The sequence below is a fragment of the Durio zibethinus genome, chromosome 8, assembly GCF_047325235.1.
Source record: "Durio zibethinus cultivar Kanyao isolate XHJ-2024 chromosome 8, ASM4732523v1, whole genome shotgun sequence".
Classification (NCBI taxonomy): domain Eukaryota; kingdom Viridiplantae; phylum Streptophyta; class Magnoliopsida; order Malvales; family Malvaceae; genus Durio; species Durio zibethinus.
In genome coordinates, this window is record NC_143169.1 from 544,388 (window position 1) to 562,653 (window position 18,266).

The 18,266-nt window shown below is 31.4% G+C and overlaps 1 protein-coding gene across 1 annotated transcript; it reads right to left on the reverse strand.

Moving 5' to 3' along the window:
- Positions 1–14,588: 14,588 nt before the first annotated feature.
- On the reverse strand, positions 14,589–16,648 carry LOC111278701 (beta-amyrin 28-monooxygenase-like). Its single transcript, XM_022865327.2, has 3 exons — positions 15,659–16,648; positions 15,384–15,571; positions 14,589–15,300 (listed from the first exon to the last, which is right to left on the reverse strand). Exons 1-3 carry the CDS (start codon positions 16,599–16,601, stop codon positions 15,001–15,003), a joined length of 1,431 nt encoding a protein of 476 aa, XP_022721062.1. The 5' UTR covers positions 16,602–16,648; the 3' UTR covers positions 14,589–15,000.
- Positions 16,649–18,266: the final 1,618 nt, after the last annotated feature.

Here is an 18,266-nt window from a genome sequence, read left to right on the forward strand (position 1 = left end):
TATATTTAACGTGATTAATTTAAATAATAATATGTAATAAATAAATTTATAATTTAAATATCATATTAAAAATTTTTAAAATTTAAATAATTTAAAAATTATTAATGATATTAACTTGTGAAATAATCTTATTTTACTGTTGCCCAATCGATATGATGGGGCATTTTTCTCTTGCCGTGAAGCATGGAGGTTGCTTGAAACAGAGGGATGATTATTTGCTATAAAGACATGCTAAGTTAACTAGATATATTTTTTCATTCAAAATTATTTGCTTTCTTTACTTAGTCCAACAAGCAAGAACTTTTATCACAGCAAACTCCATCAACTCTCGGGTTGGAAGGTCTGCAAGCTAAGAAAATGCATTCTTGTAATTGAATCAATGGACATGGTTTCATTATATCACAAACTTTCTTTCGTTTCAACGGTCCAGGTACATTGCACGTAGGTTCTCAACTAGTTTAGTTAAAATGTTTCTAGCTAGGTTTGATTACAACTTTGTTGAAAGAAAGCAGGATTACAATGATCAAAATCAACTTTTGATGTGAGGATTTAAAATCTTTACTGGCTGGTCCATTGACATGTCAGTTTCCTATTTTCCTCAAGGTTACGGTCAGTCTGACAATAAAATTTGGAATTTTACTAGAGGGAAATTGTAGGCGGGCCACAGCGCCTTATGATCAGGTCAACATGATAGAAAGTAGATATCTAAGAGTGAGCATCTAGTGATATTGCTTAGCTTTTAGACCTTTAGTTTTCTGTGCAGGAGCAGTGACAGCAGCAGCACGTTAATGCTTTTGTATGACTTTAGTTTCTGTCAATAATATATTTGTTCTGTCTTATTCTGACACTGCTTGCGCATTCTGTCAATTGCAACAAGGATTGGCATGTTATGAAACCAGGATAAAGCTGGCGAAATGATAGATACAAAGCAATCATCGCAATTTCGGTTAGATTTCTAAACGGGGATTCTCTTCAAGTGGCTATCAAGTGGCTACAGTTGTTGCCATGATATCCGTTGGTGATGCTGTTTCTTTGGGTGTTGTTTCTTGTCTGCACTTTGGTTTCATGGTGAAAGTTTGTCTACGTTAGTTTAAACTCAAAATTGCCAAAAAAAAAAAAGAAAAAAACTAAAGGAAAAAGGGGGTTTGGCAGCATTTCAATGATGGAGTCTAAAACTGATAGTCACAATTCACAAACTTTTCTTAATGACATCTATTAAATCAAAAAGGTTAGTAGTATTTGATTCTTGGGAAAGTAAAAGAAAAATTTTTTGATTAACGAAGAAAAAGTTGAAAAAGAAAATCTAATCGTTACTTTTTTTTTAGATTAAAAACTTTTTATTTAACATTAGAATTATTAGTTTTTTAAATTTATTAATTATTGATGGCAGCAAATATAAACTTTTTTTTTTATCATATATAATATTATATTACAATATAAATATTTACTTACATAGATATTTATGTGAATAGTTTTTTTTTTTTTTTCGAAACGTAAGCATATTTTAATTTTAAGATATTTATAAAAAATATATATTAAAAATTATTTAATTATTTAAAAATTTCAAATTTAAATGAAAAATCAGTTTAATTATTATTAAGTTTCTAGCAATAAAATCTAATTTAAATATATATTTTTTAAATTGTATTCTCAAATAATCTAAATATATGTCTTTTTCAATTTAAAATTTTTTAACATAATATTATATTATATTGCAAAATAAGTTTCTTAATAATATAAATATATATCTTTTTAAACTTAAAAATCTAAAATGCAGTGATATTATAAAACGGGTTTTTTAATAATTTAAATATATGTCATTTTAAATTTAAAAAATTTTAAATATAGCTTTTATTTTTAGAGATTTGATAATAATTTTTTATTATTTGATTATTTTAAATTTAAAAAAGATCAAATATCACATACATTAGAAAATTATAATTTATTCTTTGATTTTTTTTTAACCTTTATACTTGGGAAGAAATGGTTTTTAACTTATGAGATGCATTAAATCTTTATTATATTTTTAGAACTTTTTGATTTATGAAATGTAAAATTTTTTATTATATTTTTTTTTATAATATGTGCATTCACGTATTAAAAAAATTAAAATCAATACCTTTTTTGCTTTTAAAATTTTTATGAAAATTTTTAATATTTTGTTTGTTCAATAATGTATGCATGGATCTTACAGAAATTCTTTAACAATTCATAAATATCGGATCGGAGGAAGAAGAATAGTTTAACAGAATATTGATTCTTCTAAAATATTTTGATGATTGAAGGTAAAAAATATTGATTTAATTATTTAGACGTTATTTGTCGGTTTTATATATTTAGAAAAGATTGTATAGGTTTATTTTTAATTGTTGATTTTATTATGCTTTTCTTTTATTTTTTAATTTATAAATAAAGTCAAATGACTAAAATACAATACTAATTATAATATAATTGTTTTATATAAAAGTAAAATCATGTTTATTTATTTGAAATTAATTTTTTTGTAATTTAGTCTTATTAGTTTTTTTTTTTTTCTAGAAGTGAAACGTAAGTAGTAAAAGCAAAAAGTAAATTTTTTTACTTTTGAAATTGATTATAAAATCTTGTGAATAAAAATTGATACATTCTTATTAAAACCTTTTTTATAATAAAATTTTAAATTAATTGTTTAAATTTTAAAATTATTTCATTTCAGCTTTTACGATAATGTAATTTTGAATCAAATGAAAACGTTACAAAAAGTATAAAAATTAATTTAACAAATCTTATAGATATTAAAAATCCAGAGATTACTAAAATTCATGTAAAAATGTATATGCAAATAAGTTATCATGGATATTATATAAACATTTAAAATCATTAATTTTTTAAAATAAATAAAATTTATCTTAAAATTATATAAATTTACAGATATATAAAAATGATTGTACAGGATGAAAATGATACAAATTGAAAAAATTATTAATTTAAAGTGATGACACTTTTAGTTTTCAATTTAATATTTTGTTTTCAGTTTAATATATAAATCTTTTAGATATTTTATTTTTTCTCAAATATTGTTATATGTTTTGAATTTTTTTAATTTAATTAAAAAAATTTATTTTATCATATTTTGATATATTACTTTTATTATTTTTAATTTACATATATAGTGAATATCTAAATAATTAAATAATATTAATTTATATTTAAATCAATAAAGATAACCCTTGCATGAATGACAAAGTAGCTGTTATATATTCCAAATACATATAAAGCAGGAAAGGTGCGTTGAGGGAGTGAGTCAAACGCTCAAACACTCTACAATAATTGCGTTCATACATGCTGACACCGAAAGTGCTGAATTCTTCTGACTTTGATAAAGCCACAAAAGGAAAAATACTGTCGGATCTTGCGGCTCAGCCATTGTGATAGATAGAAAGACACGATTTCAACATAAGGGAAAGCCATTGGGTTGGAATTGGAGTCGAAGGCCACTTATGTTTGAAAAGAGGTACTACACAATGGCAGGCTCTTAATTAAGATATAACAACAAAACCAAATAAGAAGCTTTGAGACGCCAGCCAGCTCAAATAAGGCCGTTACTAATGGCGCCTTAAGCGAATGGGAAGGCCTTTTTCTGGTGTTGGCATCATATCTCCAACAATTTTTTCCTTTGGATGCAGCAATTCCCACTTGAACTTTTCACAGCGTTGTGCACGAATGTGAGTATAGCCAGTTGAGCATACTCTTTTCCAGGGCACATTCGAGGTCCACCTCCGAATGGAACAAACGTAAATGCTGGGAAACTATTTCCTTCATTGTATCTTGAAGGCAGCCAGAGTCTCAACCACAAGTGCGTCATTAGCACGAGTCACCCTTTCCGCAGCAGCACCCAACACTATCCCATTTTCGTTCTTGGCAACCACTCCCACACCCTCTGTTCCAGCTGTTGAATTTAGTGCTCCATCAAAGTTAATCTTCACTTCTCCCTTCGAAGGGGGTTCTCACTGTTCATCACCACCCTCACGACCGGACGATCGACTCACATTAGTCAGCTTTTCTTTTATTTTTTTAATTTATTAATAAAGGTAAATGACTAAAACATAGTGCTAATTGTAATATAATTGTTTTATGTAAAAGTGAAATCATATTTATTTATTTAAAATTAATTTTTTATAATTTAGTCTTATTAGTTTCTTTTCTAGAAGCGGAACGTAAATAATAAAAATAAAAAGCAATTTTTTTTACCTTTGAAATTAATTATAAAATATTATGAATGGGATTTGACTAGTAATGGCAACGGTCGGGTCAAGGCAGGTTTTTGTTCGCCTCGAATCCTATCGGACTTTAAATATATCAAATTCGTACCCGTACTCGACTCGACAAATTTTTTATTTTTAATACCCAAATCCGATCCGATCCGACATTGTATAAAATCAAATCTGATCCGACCTAACCCGAAATTAATAAAATATTATTTAAAATATAAATATAAAATTAAATATATATAAAAATATATAAAATTAAATATAAAATTAAAAAAAATAATTTTAAAAAATAATTTTTTTTATATATATCGGGTCAGGTTTGCCTAAAACCCGATCCGACCTGAACCCGAAATTTTTTTATGTTATTGACCCGATACTCAATTTAAAAAAAAAAAAAATCAACCCTAAAGAGTCCGATCGAATCGAAACCTGTCGATTTTGGATATTTTTGTCCTCCCTAGAATTGACATATTCTTGTTAATTTTTTTTTTTACAAAAATTTTTTAAATTAATTGTTTAAAATTTAATACCGTTATTTAAATTTTAAAATTTTTTCATTTCAGTTTTTACAGTAAGGCAATTTTGAATTACATGCAAAGTTTAAAACAAAAATAAAAATTAATTTGACAAATCTTATAAATATTAAAAATCAAGATATTATTAAAACTCATATAAAAAATATACATGTGAGTAAGTTATCTTGTATATTATTTAAATATTTAAAATCATTATTTTTTTCAAATAAATAAAATTTATCTTGAAATTATATAAACTTGTAGGTGTATAAAATGATTGCAAAAGATGAAAATGACACAAATTGAAAAAAAAAATTGAAATAATGACACTTTAGTTTTTAATTTAATATTTTATTAGTGTACTCAATAATATTATTTATATATAAATCTTTTAGATATTTTATTTTTCTTCAAATATTATTATATGTTTTGAATTTTCAAAATTTTTAATTAAAAAATTAATTTTATCGTATTTTGATATCTTAATTATATTATTTATAATTTACATATATATATATATATATTAAATATTTAAGTTGTAGACACCCAATTGGGTCCAGACCCAGATCAATTGGGCCTGGCCCAAATGGGTAAGACCCAATTCAATTTTTATCCTGTATTTTTTTTCTGTTTCTTTTGTATTTTATGTATTTTATTATTTATTATTATTATTATGTATTAATATATATTTATTTTTTATTATTATTAGATTAGATTTATATGTATATAGTTATATATTTATTATTATTATATTATTATTATTTTTTTTTGTTTTTGTTTTGTAATATATTTTTGGGTTTATATTATTTTATTTGTTATCATTTTTTTTAATTATCTGTTCTGATTTTTTCTCGATTTTCAGATATTATTTTTTAATTTTTTTATACTATAATATCTTTTGATTTATCTTTTCTAATTATCTAGTATTTTTTTATTTTGATCTTAATTTTGGATGGCTGGGATTAAAAGATGAAAAATCCTACTGTGGAGGGAAACTCAATCAGAAGAGTCCAATTGGATTCAAAGATTGAATCCCCGTCCAAGGAGGAATTGTAATTGATCAGGAACTCCTGATCAACCCCTATAAAAGGCACCTCCTGGAACAGATGCTGAGGGGAGAAAACAGTGAGCAAAGCTACTGATTTGAGAGAAAAGGAGGCGTATAGGAAGCTAGGAAAAGTTTAGGAGTGTTCTGGGAGTGAGAAAAAATTTTTAGAAATTTTTGGCGAAAAATTTTTCTGGAAATTTCTGGAAAATTTTCAGATTCCGATGAAATTTGAATTTTCCGGCAACAATTCCGGTGAACATTGAAGTTTTCGGTGACCTGTCCAGTTTTCGGCGAAGAATCCCAAAAACCGATGATATTCCGGCCAACTTTCGACGAAATTTCCAGATTCAGGCAACATTTTCCAGAATCCGGCACCGGTGTTCTTCAGCTTTTAGAGAGAAGGGAGAGAAAAAGGGAAGAAGAGAGAGAGAGGGGAGGAGCGTTCTGCCGAAAAATGAAGGGGATTACCTTTTATACCTTCCCAAAACGACATCGTTTTGGCCTTAAGTAACCAGAGGATCCGCGCGTTTTACCGAACCCGACCCGACCCGAGCGTCGACCCGCTTTCTTGACCCGCGGGTGCTGCCCTTCCTCCAAGCCAAGTTGAGCTTCCAAGCCGCTCCCCCCGAGCCGTTTCCCTGCCTTGAGCCGAGCCGAGCCGATAGCCGAGCCGCTCCAGGTTTTTTTTTTAATTTATTTATTTATTTATTAAATTAGGTTTATTTAATATTCTTTTTATCTTTATTTTATTTTTATTTTTGTTTTACTTTTCTTTATTTATTTTTATTATTCTATTTTCTTTAAATAAAAATAAAAAATTCCAAAAAAAATATTTTTAGGGAAAAGTTGAAAGTATCAATTTTCCTTAAAGATCAAAATTTCCAAAAAAATATTTTTAGGGAAAAGTTGAAAGTATCAATTTTCCTTAAAAAAAATAAATAAATAAATTTTCAAAGAAATATTTTTGAGAAAAAGTTGAAAGTATAAATTTTCCTTAGAAATAAATTTTCAAAAAAAAGATTTTTGAGGAAAAGTTGAAAGTATCAATTTTCCTTGAAAATCGAAATTTCCAAAAAATATTTTTTTGGAAAAAGTTGAAAGTATCAATTTTTCCTACACAAAAAAAAAAATCATTCTTTCATTCCTTTCTATTTTGATTTTTTATTTTGATTTTTCTTTGACTAATCCGACGACGGAGCCTCTGCAAGTGAAACAGTAATTTTTCTTGCATACTTTTGAGGTGAGGGAATTTTTTTAATTTTCTGCTAAAAGTATTAGAGTCAATTGAGAAAAATTTCCAATAATTAATTACTTGGTAAAATTTTAAGGCTTTTGGATAACACAAATTTCAGTTGGTACCATCTTTTGATGGGCGTTGTGAGGGTGCTATAACCTTCTTCACACGTAACCGAACTCCCGAACCCTGTTCTGGTTTGTAGACTTGAACCTATTCTTTTAGGGACCCTTAAACTTAGGTGTTCCCTGAAGGGACAGATTCTTTAGGTGGCCAATCGTACCTAGATAAAAAAGATTGGTGGCGACTCCTTAAAAGTCAATGTCTAGCGATAGATCCCCGGATCTAGACGTTATGATAGCTTGGCGACTCCACTGGAGACTTTGAGAGTCAGGCCAGCAAATAATTTATGTTATCCAAAAGCTAAATAAAATTGAACCCTTCTTGTATATATGTGTTATTATTCATTTATGTGTATTTGCTTGGTTAATTATATCATTCATGTGCATATGCATAACATGAGCTCTATACCCAAGCTCCGTCCCTTTAGGAGGGAGTAAAGTACCTATTGCTTTCGTGAGGTCTAATGCCTCCGCAGTGGCTAGCGAAATACTCTCACTCAAATTGAACCTTTTCCGCTTGTAGCCTATAATGGGTGAGGATTAAGGTGCCTTACTAGTCTGTAATGGACAGGGATGTAAGGAGCAATTTGAGAACCTTTAGACTTTGACCTAAAAATCGCATGTAGTGAACCTTAAGAGTGCCTACACCTAAGATAGAACCCTTTCTACCCAATGATAGATATACCCTGAAATTAAGACACAAAAAGGGTATTTGTCTAATCATTTTGATTGTTTAACTTTGTGTATTATTTTTATCATATGTAACATTATGCATCAACATCACTTACGTTTCATCCACGGAACTAACATGTTGTTTGTCTGATTGTATGCATATGTATTCTTTTCATGATCATGTCTCAACACAATCATTTGCATTCATTTCATACTAGATTTCATTCAAAAAATGTACATTTCATTTGTGTATCAAAGCATCATACATAAGGCACAGCATAACATTTCTAATCATAAGTATGGTACTCAAGGTCGAGGATAGCTCCATCTAGCGAAAACCCTGCTCATCCATACAACACAAGATCCAGAGCAAGGCAAATGGAAGAAGAAAGTTTTCATAGATTTGAAAAGCTAAAAAAAGCTCAAGAGAAGATTGAAAGTGAACTAAGCAAGATTCTAGAGGCCCTCAATAATATGAATAAAGAAAAAGGAGTTGAAGGAAGTACAAGCCAGCAAGAAGTGGCTGACCCTTTGTACCCTCCAGGTTTTGGCCCACCTCAAGCCCAGTCTGCCCAAGAGGTCCCACCATAATATTTTGCATATCCAACATATCCTGAAATGCCATCAGCTTTTAACCCAGGGCAGTATAATAACTATATAAATCCTGTCTTCACTGAAAAAGCAGCAGAACCAATTCCTGATCTAGAAGAGAAGAAGAAGGAAAAGATAAGGGTGAAAGCCGAGGAAAGCTCTAAAATTAGCATGCTAGAGTAGAGGCTACGGGCTGTGGAAGGATTTAGCTGTTATGGGTCAGTTGATGCTGCTGGGCTCTGCCTAGTTCCTGATGTGGTTATCCCCCATAAGTTCAAAGTACCGAAGTTTGAAAAATATGACGGTACAAAGTGCCCCAAAACCCACATCACCATGTATTGCAGAAAGATGGTAGCTCATGCACATGATGAAAAACTCTTGATGCATGTCTGCCAGGATAGCCTTACTGGTTCTGCTGCCAGGTGGTATGTTTAGTTGGATAGGACCCACATTCGCTCTTGGAGCGATATGGCTCATGACTTCATCAGTCAATATCGACACATCATCGATTTAGCCCCTGATCGTTTATCTTTACAAAATCTAGAGAAAAAGTCAAATGAGTCTTTTAAAAAGTATGCCCAGAGGTGGAGGGATATTGCTTCTCAAGTACAACCTCCTTTGACTGAGAAAGAAACTACAGTGTTATTTGTCAGTACTTTAAAACCTCCCTATTATGAAAAGATGATAGGGAATGCAACAAAGAATTTTGCTGACATGGTGATCTCTGGAGAAATTATTGAAAGTGCCATAAAAAATGGTAAGTTGAAAGGAGGAGAAACCAAGAAGACATCAGAAAAGAAAGAAGTTGAAGCTCAAGCTGTGAGTTTCGATAGACAACAATTCAGGGGTTATCAACCCTATCCATCCCAAGGTTACTCTCCATACTATCCTGCTGTGAATAATACCTCATCCTACCCATACCAGCTAGCTTCACAACCATCTTATTCATCCACTTACTGTCTTAACATTCAAGCTCTTGTAAGAACCCAAATTCATCCTACTAACCCAGCAAGTGGCACGAGAACAACGGACTACTCGAGAAAAACATGTATTTGATCCAATCCCTATAACTTATATAGAGTTATATCGAGAACTCTATAATAGCCACTTGATTGCCCCCAGCCATGTGAAATCACTTAAACCACCCTATCCAAAGTGGTATGATCCTACAGCCCGTTGTGACTACCACTATGGAATTACTGGCCATTCTACTGAAAATTGCACTGCTTTAAAGTATAAGGTGCAACGGTTGATCAATGATGGAATGGTAAGTTTTGATCAAGGAAAAGCAACAGCACCTAATGTTAGTGTACTGAGCGAAAGTCAAAAACAGAAAGGATCCGAAGATTCACAATGAATTGAGGGGCAAGATGTCAATAGAGATTCTTCACCTGATCGCATAGGGGGACAATTTTAAAAATGGAGATAAGGCTGGTTGAAGGTTTCTTCTATCATTTTAGGATTTCTTTTCAAACAATGTTAGATTTTTTTTTGCAATATGACTTCACTTGTTATCATTTTAATAAAGGTAAGTCAATGCATTTCATTACATTTTTCTCTTTTATTTGACCATTACTCCATGCTTTGTTACCTTTCATAACTTTATACTCCCTTTCTTAGATTTCAGATGATGAATATTTAGACAATGATAACAATAATTCTGGGATTTAATTTTGAGAACTCATCCACGTCAATGTGAGGAGATGATTTGAGCAAAAAGTAAGCTGTTACTGAAGGTGAAATAGATATGTCTTGAAGGTGTGCAATCTTTTATACAAGTTCATGAGCTTTGTTCAATAGATGATGTTCAAGAAAGGTATTCACAATTGAGATGAAAAATGGCCATCTTTCTTTTACCATTTGAAAAACCATTTATTGTTACCCCTTTGAGCTTATCATTTTTTTTTTGAAAAACCCCAACCAAGGATCACCCTCTACACTGAGGGTAAATTTTGTAAAAAAAAAAAAAGAAAGAAAACACCACAAAAGGTCTCAAAAATGGAAAGAGGAAGAAAAGCAAAAGAAAAATAAAAGCCACACATGACTTGGGGTAAAGTAATGAGAATCTTTTGTGTGAGGAAAGAAAAAGTAGTGAAACGATGTGGGGGCAAAATGCCAAGTTGTATCAAATGATCCTTTGGTTTTGAACCTTTTTAATACATGTTTTGAGCCTATTATATCTTTTTTTTATGACCCTTCACCTTGGCCTACATTACAACCTTGAAAAGTCTATTTGGATCAAATGTGAATACTCAACTTGAATGATCATAGGTTGAGCAAAGACATGCTCATGATGAAGCAATGGAATCATGCTACATGAAAGATATCAACAATGGATGAAAAATGAAAAAAAAGATGAAAAAAAAGAAAAAAAAAAGAAAAAAGAAAAATGAGAAAATAAAAAAATGAGATTCAAATTGAAAACCTACAAGGTTGATTTTGATAGAAAAAGACCCAGGTCAAATGGCTCACATGAATGGAAGATCAAAGACGTCTGAAGATCCCTCAAAGACTGGGGTAAAGTTCGCCAAGCTCAAGATGACTTCAACAGTAAATGGAATGAGTTTTTGAAAAAGAATCTTAGATTTAATGTTGAGAATTGTCTGAATATTCATCATTTGGACATACCATCCATCCCAATGACATATATCCAATCTATTTTTTTTTCCATTTGTTCTGTACCAAAATAGATCTTCATTGATTATCTTTACCATTGATAATTCACCTTGTGGTCTCTTATTATTTCACCCCTAAAATGAATTGAGAAAATGCTTGATTGCATTGTATTTGTCAAGAATTGAAATGATAATGAATGAATGAATATGTGCTTAAAAGAGTCTTGTATTCATTTGAAAAAAAATCTAAGATGATGGTGGTAACAAAATGAAAAAATGGTAGAAACCTAAAAGAGATGATATATGATGTGATCAAATGAAGAATATAATGGGGCAAATCTTGAAAAGTGATATAACTAAGTGATGAGTACAAAGATGAATTGATCGATATGACTTGCAAGTTATGATTGAATGATGAAGACAATCAGTGGATAGAATTATTTTGGAATGGTTAATGCTGAGACACCTATGAGTAATGACCCAGTGATGGTGGATGAAACTTGTTAGTGCTGAGAAATTCATTGAATGATGGTCAAGTGATGATCGATTGATGAAGCTTATTCCAAAGTATTGAGGAACTGTACAAGGAAGAATGTGAGTGGAAAAGACAATTGAGAGCTACACTGGTTTGGTCTTAGAAGAGCAGTGTAATTGGATCTCTGAAGAATCAAAAGGCTTGATGCCCAAAAAAAGAGCTTGAGAAACTTGAGTACCATACATTGAATAGGAATTAATTGGCCAACATCTGCATAACATGCATTGAAATTCATATGCATTTGCATAGCATACATTACTTTCAAGAAAGTATAGTGTACAAATTCAAGAAGCAGGGGTGTTTCAACATCCCACATGGAGAAGACAGATATGAAAAGATTTTGCAAGTTTGAGAAAAAACTTGTTAGGTAAGTTCCTAATCCTTGAAATAGGATGTCTTTTGGTATCAGGGTTGATTTATAAGACCTTTGGGCATGATTTCTTGAAATTCCCTCAAACACAACTTTCAACTCCTGATTGTCTAGGAGTATTTACTTTTCCAAGTTCGTTGCCTCTGTTTAGAGGAGCAATTTACTTTCCAAGTTCGTTGCCTCTGTTTAGAGGAGCAATTTACTTTCCAAAGTCGTGGTGCCTCTGTTTAGAGGAGCAATTTACTTTTCAAAGTCGTGGTGCCTCTATTTAGAAGAGCAATTTATTTTTTCAAAGTTCCGTTGCCTCTGTTTAGAGGAGCAATTTACTTTCCAAAGTCGTGGTGCCTCTGTTTAGAGGAGGAATTTACTTTTCAAAAGTCGTGGTGCCTCTGTTTAGAGGAGCAATTTACTTTCCAAAGTCGTGGTGCCTCTGTTTAGAGGAGCAATTTATTTTTCAAAGTCGTTGAGCCTCTGTTTAGAGGAGCTTTGGTCAAAAAAATAAAAAAAATATATAAAAAACAAAAAAAACAAAAAGTGACAACGTTGAGTTGAGTCTTGATTGGGTGTCTACGTCTTTGCGTAATTTCTGTTTCACAGAAAATGTGCAAAGAGGGGCAGCTATAGACACCCAATTGGGTCCAGGCCCAGATCAATTGGGCCTGGCCCAAATGGGTAAGACCCAATTCAATTTTTATCCTGTATTTTTTTTCTGTTTCTTTTGTATTTTATGTATTTTATTATTTATTATTATTATTATGTATTAATATATATATTTATTTTTTTTTATTATTAGATTAGATTTATATGTATATAGCTATATATTTATTATTATTATATTATTATTATTATTTTTTATTTTTGTTTTGTAATATATTTTTGGGTTTATCTTATTTTATTTGTTATCATTTTTTTTAATTATCTGTTCTGATTTTTTCCCGATTTTCAAATATTATTTTTTAATTTTTTTATACTATAATATCTTTTGATTTATCTTTTCTAATTATCTAGTATTTTTTTTTATTTTGATCTTAATTTTGGATGGCTGGGATTAAAAGATGAAGAATCCCATTGTGGAGGGGAACTCAATCAGAAGAGTCCAATTGGATTCAAAGATTGAATCCCCGTCCAAGGAGGAATTGAGATTGATCAGGAACTCCTGATCAACCCCTATAAAAGGCACCTCCTGGAACAGATGCTGAGGGGAGAAAACAGTGAGCAAAGCTACTGATTTGAGAGAAAAGGAGGCGTATAGGAAGCTAGGAAAAGTTTAGGAGTGTTCTGGGAGTGAGAAAAAATTTTTAGAAATTTTTGGCGAAAAATTTTTCTAGAAATTTTTGGGAAATTTTCAGATTCCGACGAAAATTCCGACGAAATTTGAATTTTTCGACAACAATTCCGGCGAAGATTGAAGTTTCCGACGACCTGCCCAGTTTTCGACAAATAATCCCAGAAACCGGTGATATTCCGGCCAACTTCCGGTGAAATTTCCAGATTTCGACGATATTTTCCAGAATCCGGCACCGGTGTTCTTCAGCTTTTAGAGAGAAGGGAGAGGAAAAGGGAAGAAGAGAGAGAGAGGGAAGGAGCGTTCTGCCGAAAAACGAAGGGGATTGCCTTTTATACCCTCCCAAAACGACGTCGTTTTGGCCTTAAGTAACCAGAGGATCCACGCGTTTTACCGGACCCGACCCGAGCGTCGACCCGCTTTCTTGACCCGCGCGTGCTGCCCCTCCTCCAAGCCGAGCCGAGCTTCCGAGCTGCTCCCCCCGAGTCGTTTCCCTGCCTTGAGTCGAGCCGAGCCGATAGTCGAGCCGCTCCAGGTTTTTTTTTTTTAATTAATTAATTTATTTATTAGATTAGGTTTATTTAATATTCTTTTTATCTTTATTTTATTTTTATTTTTGTTTTACTTTTCTTTATTTATTTTTATTTATTTTTTTATTATTCTATTTTCTTTAAATAAAGATCAAAAATTCCAAAAAAAATATTTTTAGGGAAAAGTTGAAAGTATCAATTTTTCTTAAAAAAAAAAATAATAAATTTTCAAAAAAATATTTTTGGGGAAAAGTTGAAAGTATCAATTTTCCCTACACAAAAAAAAAATCATTCTTTCATTCCTTTCTATTTTGATTTTTTATTTTGATTTTTCTTTGACTAATCCGACGACGGAGCCTCTGCAAGTGAAACAGTAGTTTTTCTTGCATACTCTTGAGGTGAGGGAATTTTTTCAATTTTCTGCTAAAAGTATTAGAGTCAATTGAGAAAAATTTTCAATAATTAATTACTTGATAAAATTTTAAGGCTTTTGGATAACACGAATTTCGGCTGGTACCATTTTTTGATGGACGTTGTGAGGGTGCTATAACCTTCCTCACACGTAACCGAACTCTCGAACCCTGTTCTGGTTTGTAGACTTGAACCTATTCTTTTAGGGACTCTTAAACTTAGGTGTTCCCTGAAGGGACAGATTCTTTAGGTGGTCAATCGCACCTAGATAAAAAAGATTGGTGGTGACTCCCTAAAAGTCAATGTCTAACAATAGATCTCCGGATCTAGACGTTATGACATAAGTAATTAAATAATATTAATTTATATATAAATATAAACATATTTAAATAAATAAAGATAATCCGAGTAACAAAGTAGCTATTATATATTCCAAATACATATAAAGCACGAAAGGTGTGTTGGGAGAGAGTCAAACGCTCAAACGCTCTACAATTATTGCATGCGCACATGCTGGCCGTGAAAGAGCTGAATTCTTCTGACTTTGTTAAAGCTACAAAGAGAAAATTACTGTCGGATCTTGTGGCTCAACCATTGTGATAGATAGAAAGACAGACATCCACGATTTCAACACAAGGGAAAAAGCCATTGGGTTGGAATTGGAGTTGAAGGCCACCTATGTTTGAAAAGAGCTACTACACCTTTATCATTTTAAGGGTAAAATTAAAAAAAAAAAAATCTCTAATGGCAGGCTCTTAATTAATACATAATAACAAAACCAAATAAGAAGCTTTGAGACGCCAGCCAGCTCAAATAAAGCTGTTAATAATGGCGCCTTAGGCGAATGGGAAGGCCTTTTTCTGGTGTTGGCATCATATCTCCAACAATCTTTTCCTTTGGATGCAGCAATTCCCACTTGAACCTTTTCACAACGTTGTGCACGAATGTGAGTATAGCCAGTCGAGCATACTCTTTTCCAGGGCACATTCGAGGTCCACCTCCGAATGGAACAAACGTAAATGCTGGGAAACTATTTCCTTCATCGTATCTTGAAGGATCAAATTTCTCCGGTTCTGGAAAGTATTCTGGGTTCTTATTTGTTGTGCTAACCGTCCAATATATCTGCACACAGTACAGTACTGGAGATTAGGCTTAACAAATTAAGTCAAATGCCAACTGAGTTAGAATAACAAGTACTATAATACCTTCCACCCCTTTGGAATAGTGTAACCAGCATAACTAAAATCTGTAAGGGCCTCCCTGAAAGTTCCCTGAAGTGGAGGTGTGATTCTCATTACTTCATATATTACATTCCAGGAGTACTTCATCTTCTGCATGTCATCCCAATCCAACAGCTCCCCTGCCTTTTTGGTAGCCTCAACTTCTGATTGCTCTGGGTTTAAAAAAAACAATTTACAACAAAACTATTTAGTAATCTGCTCAAGTTTTATGTGAGTAAATGAGGATGAAAGTTGTTTACCTGCTAGAATTTTGGCATAGATGTCAGGCCTCTCTCCAACGTATTTCATGAAGAAAGTCATAGCAGTAGCCACAGTGCTGTACCCTGCAACCAGCAATCCCATAATCTTATCCGCAATCTCAGCCTCGGGCATGTATTTTCCAGACGGGTCAGTTGTCATAATCATATGACAAAGTATGTCCTGCATAGGCGCTCCTGTTGCCATGGCAGTTTTCTTCTCCTTTATAACTTCTCGTAGCTCCCTACGGATTGCAGCTGCCGCCCTGTTTGCCCTGTAAAATATTGTCCCTGGAAAATTTACAGGAATAGAATGCAACCCCAAGGTAATATCATCGAAGTTGCTAACAAGCCTAGAAATACGCTCAGGCTCATCTGTGCCCAAGAAGAAGCGACATGCGAGAGTCAAGGTCAGGGTCTTAGCAAGAGGGAAGACCTTCACTTCATCTTTGCCTTCCCAATATTTCTGCATCTGTTGCTGAGTGATAGAGTCCATTTTCCCCAAATACCTCACCAGAGCTTCAGGCTTCAGGAATCCTGGAGAACGCAGAACTTTGGCCTCAGCATCCCTGCTAATTTTAACTTGTGCAGCAGCCTGGTAAGAGCGAAATACTTTTTGCATTGAATGAGGTCGGAAAGCTGTGAAGAGCTTTTGCTCATTGGAGAAAAGAAACTTGTGTCCCTCAGGCCCACATATGACAGCAGTTTCCTCCCCAAGAATCTTTGTCTTGAAAATATCAGAAGAGTATTTGTTCATCCTATCAAACACAAACTTCTCCGGCTTCCCAAACAGAAACTCAAGAGTTTCACCCATGATAGGCCATCCTAAGCTCCCTGGAGGAAGATCTTTGGCACCACTTGATCTGGGTCTGGGTCTGGGTCTGAGTGCAAAGATGGCAACAACAAGAACAATAGGAGCAAGTAAAACAATTAGAGAGAGCTCCATGGTGGTTGCTTAATTGTAAGCACTTAGAGAAGAGTGGGAAAATGAATGTGATTCGGCATTGAATTGTGTTTAATTTATATAGCTTGAAAAGCCCGTCTATTCTAGTACCGAGTAAGACATCAATAAATTCTTTATTATTATTATTATTATTTTGAGCTAATAGTGCAAAGAAAAAATTTTCCTTATTGGCACTTAATTCAAATAGTATTAAAATGACTAAAGCTTTCATATTCATAATTATTAAAATTTTTACAATTATTTTTATGTGATTTCATATTTTAAAAATGTTATACAATAATTTTATTACTAATAATTTTATTATATTTTTTAATAAGTACCATTAAGTTATCATTCAACTATATATTTATTTTTCATTTAATTATACAAACGAATTTTCAAAATATTTATTAATAAAAATTTTCTCTTTATTATTATTATAATAATAATTAATAGAATTAATACTAATTTTAATAATAAATAAACTGAACCAATGAAAATCTTTAAACTTTATTTAAAACATATATAATTTGGGAGGATGCAAATCGTCAGCATTGAAGCACCGATGAATTGTTCAAAATCTGACTATAACTTAACTCAAATAATATTAAAATAACTACATCTTTCATATCAGTCATAATTATTAAAAATTTTTACAATTAACTTTAACGTGATTTCATATTTTAAAAATATTATATAATAATCTTATTATTAATAAATTTTAATATATTTATTAATATACACAATTAAATTATCATTTAATTATTTATCTTTGTTTAATTATGACAATAAGAATTAATGAAAGTCTTTCAACTTTATTTAAGACACATAAATCGAGCGTAATTTGCAAGGATTCAAATCGTCAGCATTGAACCAGCACAGATGAAGTGTTCAAAATTTGACCATTGAGGGGTTTGGTTTTCTAACTCTATCGTAACTGCTGATTACTTCATACACAAAAAATTTTATTCATTCATTCAATTCAAGGCATGTCTGTTTCCCGCTAATGCGACCTTTTCAATCACTTTTGGTTGGATTTGGACCGAATTTGGTTAAAGTTTATATGTCAACTTCTGTAAAGACGGAATTTGATTAAGTAAAAACTAGTATTTACACGCTTAATTTGTTCTGTTTTTAATAAAAAAAAAGTTTTAGATTTTTCTATTAAAATATTTATTTATACTAATTTAATATTAAATTAAAAGTATGAAACTAATTCAACTAATGAAATTATTTAAAAGCTTAATAAAATAATTAATATTTCGGATGATTGATTGCGTACTTTTAAAGTTTTTTTTTTTTTTTTATGATTTTGAATCTTTCAAGTTACGATTTTGAATTTTTAAATTAATTTTTATTTAATTATTTTTAAAAAAATCTCACGAAATCAATTTTAAAAACATATTAAAATTATCGTAACCATTTTTTGACTTTATCCTAAAAGTACTTTAAGTAAATCTAATCATCAAGTGCCCCACTTAAAGGAATTGTGCCTTAAAAGAAAGTGTCTGCCATTTATTTTAAGATAAACTTCAAATATACTACTTGTGATTTACAACTTTTTGATATTACATTCTTGTAAATTTTTTTTCTTATAATTATGTGATTTACTCCCATTACTAAAAGGGATATAGACATTAAAAATAAATGAGGATAATTTTATAATTT

Bases quoted from the DNA above. Each gene is read 5' to 3' on its own strand.
- LOC111278701 (XM_022865327.2), bottom strand. From the start codon at position 16,601: ATGGAGCTCTCTCTAATTGTTTTACTTGCTCCTATTGTTCTTGTTGTT. The intron at 15,572-15,658 runs GTAAACAACTTT...TTTTAAACCCAG, and splicing joins CTATGCCAAAATTCTAGCAG to AGCAATCAGAAGTTGAGGCT. The intron at 15,301-15,383 runs GTATTATAGTAC...TACTGTGTGCAG, and splicing joins CTATTCCAAAGGGGTGGAAG to ATATATTGGACGGTTAGCAC.